The sequence below is a fragment of the Morone saxatilis genome, unplaced genomic scaffold (assembly GCF_004916995.1).
Source record: "Morone saxatilis isolate NCDOM2014 unplaced genomic scaffold, NCSU_SB_2.0 Contig17, whole genome shotgun sequence".
Taxonomy (NCBI): Eukaryota; Metazoa; Chordata; class Actinopteri; family Moronidae; genus Morone; species Morone saxatilis.
In genome coordinates, this window is record NW_023339729.1 from 13,871,240 (window position 1) to 13,875,135 (window position 3,896).

The window sequence follows — 3,896 nt, forward strand, 5'->3', positions numbered from 1 at the left end:
TAAAGACAAATAAGATGTGTGTGATCTTATCTCATCAGAAACAGGTGGTAACTAGCATGGATGGACTGAATGTGCAGAAAATGTGCAATAGAGACTCGAGAGAGACAATTCAAGCGTTAACAGTATATACTGTTGTTTATTAGGTGCTTTATTCATACAAAACAACACATTGTTGCAAAGTGTTTGTATCTATTGATAAAAGTAAGAATAAAGTGCTTGTTCTTCATCTGTACACGTTTGACTAAAAGTTTAAATTCTGTTTCATGGTTCAGGATTGTATTCATCCGAACTTGTTGTCTATCATGGAAAAAAAAACTGATACATTTTGAAAAACAAAATAGCTTATTTATTAAATGTGAAAAGTAACAGATCTCAGGCAGGAAGACAGAAGTTCAAAATACAGAATAATTTATTTTAACACAGAGAAAATAAGTGTGTTGAAGTTGAGCATTTGTGTCATGCTTTCTTTAACATAAATAGATTTTTCTCCCATAAAATGTGTCTGTATATGATGCATAATCATTTTAAAATGAAAACAAAAGCATATCATATTTACAAAAAACTGAATGGAAATCAAGAACAAAAAGCTTGACTTAACTGTAGATCATATACTGTCATATTGAATAAAACAAGAAAGCAATAAAGATACCTCATTTCAAGACACCTCATGATTTGAGCGAAATACCTGGTCACCATGTTTAAAAGTAGATGAGCTGTGCATTGTCTAGATGCTGATGTTACAACTGAAAGTTTACAATACCTGAAACCAGAGCAAGTTATGAGCTAAAGCTGAGTGAATTTTGTGACAGCTCCTCCTCCTCCAGATTTACAGGTTAAATTGTGTCCTCCATCTTTTATTTTTCACGCTAGTTCAGTACTTTGGTTGGATGCACACAGACAAAGAGAGGAAACAAATGGAAGGGCAGCCATTACCATTGATTAAACTCCTGACTCTCTGCTGATGTATAAAGGTAGGGTGGGCTGTAGTCTGTCAAGGCTGATCTGATTCTCTGAGTCCAGAACACACAGCATTTCCACCGTCTGCTGCTCAACAAATGTCTCTTTGAAACCCAAGTGAATGTCATCTCTCATCTTTACCTCTCTGTCACTTCTTACATTCAGGCTCCCCGCCTCCTCTTTCACATCCTCCTCATCCTCGTCGTCCCCACAGCACAAAGCTACTTCGTTCTCGTAGCAGAAGGCGCTGGGGGAGTGAGGGCCCAGCATGTGGCGGGCTGCCCTCGGGGGAAATGGTGATGGAGACCGGGAGTAACTCGAGCTGGAGGATGAGGACTGCCTGCTGTGACCCGTCATCTGGCTCAGTTCCCTGGCACTGCAGTGAGGTGTAGATGGCACTTCGTACGTCTTATGGAAGCGGGAATAGTCCACTTGGTAGCGGTCACCTTTCTCAAAGACCACAGGCTCAAAGCGGTGACCCCACATGATCTCCTTGGCCAAGTAGGAGCTACGGGCCTGAGTGGTCATAGCTGTGGCCTCAACCATCCCCTCCAGGATGACCACGATCTCAAAGTCCTCCTTCTGTAGGTCACTGCGGCTCAGGTTATACAGAGGACTGTTCTTGTTGATCTCGTGGACCACCACCAGCGGTGACACCAGAAACAGCCGATCCAGCCCATCGTCGTAGCCGACATCAATGTCTGTCTGCTCCAATGGGAGGTACTCGCCCTCTGCCGTCACATGCGGCTTAATGAGCTGAGCACGCACATGTGCTTCGACAATGTGGCTCTTGCGCATGTTCCCCATTCGCCACATGAGGCACAGCTTACCATCTCGCATAGCGATGACGGCATGATGCGAGAACAGCAAGGTCTGTGCCCGCTTCTTGGGCCGCACCATCTTTGCCATGATGGTGCCGATCATGAAGGAGTCAATAATGCAGCCCACGATGGACTGAACCACCACAGTCAACACAGCGACCGGGCACTCTTCAGTGACACACCGGAAACCATATCCAATGGTGGTCTGGGTTTCTATGGAGAAGAGGAACGCGCCAATAAAACCCTGGATGTGGAGAATACATGGCCGCCATTCGTCTTTCCCTTCCCCTACGTCATTTCGAGGATCCCCTTCCTTCAAAGGAATGCGAAGGTTAAAGTCTCCATGAGCGAGCGCCACTCCCCAGAAGATCAGGCCAAACAGCAGCCATGACAGAAGAAAGGTGGTGGTGAAAATGAGCAGCAAGTAGCGCCAGCGTATGTCCACACAGGTGGTGAAAATGTCAGCCAAGTATCGTCGTGGCTTATCCTCCATGTTGTTGAAGACCACATTGCACTGACCGTTCTTCTTCACAAAGCGGCTGCGCAGGCGGCCGGTGCCCAGGTCCAGGCCCAGACGACACGAGGGTGAAGCACGGCAGCTGTTGTGGACGATGGGCTCATTTGTCACTCTCAAAGACAAACCCCCTCTTCCCTCATCACTTCCTGGACACTCTCCTCCCCCTTCTTCGCCCCGCATACAGGCCCCCGACAGTGTCTGCTGAGTCAGAGGACTGTGGCCATTGTGGAGGCCCAGGGTGGAGATCTTCAGGGCATCTTCATCTGTGGAAACGATGCTGTATCTGGAACAGCAGAGGGGAGGAAATGAGTTCAGAGGAACTGATAGTTTATTAAGCTTTGCCCAACTTGTGGCAGTTACTATTGCCACACCTGTCAAACCTTCAGTTCTATAAGTAAGATCAGACTGTTCTTCTGTTCCAGCATAACCCTGTTTGGCTACTTAACTCACATGGTTATCTGAATTTTCAAGCAGTTTCCACAGTTAAGATCATAAAGGTCTTAGGATTAGAACTAAACAATGTGAACACAATGCTATCTTTTGAGTTTCCAAAAGCCAAAAACCTAGGACTGGCTGCCATATAGGGGGGAAATACTACACAGTGGATGTACTTGTCGTGAATATGGCTTTTTTAAAGGGTAATCTGATAACCTACAAAACAAATGTAGTTGGTTAATGATGATGTGCTCCTATAGGCTTTGAAAGCAGTGAATACTGCAGTAGGCAGTTAGCCTGATATGCTAATGTTTGCAGCTGCTAGAACAGACAAACACGCTGTTTTAATTATTTCTTTACACTTGCTGTTGTGACTTAGGTTTGGAAATACACTATACACTACTGTGCACTGCTTCAACATGTGGAGAAATCCCAAGCTTGACATACCTACATTGCCTAGTCGCTAAGCAATGATTGGACAATAGATGTTGGGGATGTGACGTTTCATAAACTTTACCTTTTATAAAGGGTTTATAAACTGTAACTAATGTCTTTATTAATGGTTTGTACATAATTTACCACATACCTATTGACAGATAATTATAAAGAACAACTTTTGAGTTGCCAGTCTGCACAAACCTCCTGCATTAAAACATAGTTTTATTTCCCATCTTCTCTTACCTGTTGACTCGCACCGCTCCCATGGCACCGGTGATCATCAGGCTGTGTCTGCGAGGGCAGTAATGTAAGTTGGGGCGGGCAGTTCCAACCATTAAAGTACTGTTGCTGGACAGGAAGGCAGTATGAGCTCAGGTCTGTCTTGCATTCATTATCAGCTTTGCCTTCTCATGATTCATTTTCTGTGAACAAAGAGAACATTTCTTCAATCATCAGAATGGTACAGGACTTTTTATAAAGTAAAACAAAAGAAAAGGCACAGTACGAAGGGTTAACAAGGATGCTAAATTCCTGGACCTGAAAAAATCTAATAAACAGGACTAAGAGTCAGAGCCATGCCAGTAGCTGTACTGTACTTATACAGCAGAGCTTTGGGCTAAATACTCACGTCAATATGCCAACATGCTCAATGGTAACTGCCTAATGTTTACTCTGTAGTGTTTACCATGGTCGCCTTTGTTTAGCATGTCAGCATGCTAATGTTTGGT

At 44.3% G+C, this 3,896-nt stretch overlaps 1 protein-coding gene across 4 annotated transcripts; it reads right to left on the reverse strand.

Annotated features, from left to right (window-relative positions):
* Nucleotides 1–314: 314 nt before the first annotated feature.
* On the reverse strand, nucleotides 315–3,630 carry LOC118327115 (ATP-sensitive inward rectifier potassium channel 12-like). Of its 4 annotated transcripts, XM_035660349.1 has the most exons (3): nucleotides 3,412–3,434; nucleotides 2,512–2,578; nucleotides 315–2,337 (listed from the first exon to the last, which is right to left on the reverse strand). In XM_035660349.1, exons 1-3 carry the CDS (start codon nucleotides 3,432–3,434, stop codon nucleotides 940–942), a joined length of 1,488 nt encoding a protein of 495 aa, XP_035516242.1. In that variant the 3' UTR covers nucleotides 315–939. The 4 variants fall into 4 exon arrangements, with proteins under 4 accessions (XP_035516242.1, XP_035516239.1, XP_035516241.1 ...); XM_035660346.1 differs by having other exon boundaries at nucleotides 315–2,578; nucleotides 3,412–3,630; XM_035660348.1 differs by lacking the exon at nucleotides 3,412–3,434 and having other exon boundaries at nucleotides 315–2,060; nucleotides 2,106–2,551.
* Nucleotides 3,631–3,896: the final 266 nt, after the last annotated feature.

What these genes read in the sequence shown, in the direction of transcription:
- LOC118327115 (XM_035660346.1), bottom strand. Translation starts at nt 3,503, where the DNA reads ATGGTTGGAACTGCCCGCCCCAACTTACATTACTGCCCTCGCAGACAC. An exon ending in GGAGCGGTGCGAGTCAACAG is followed by an intron (nt 2,579 to 3,411) that starts GTAAGAGAAGAT and finishes CTGCTGTTCCAG; the next exon opens with ATACAGCATCGTTTCCACAG.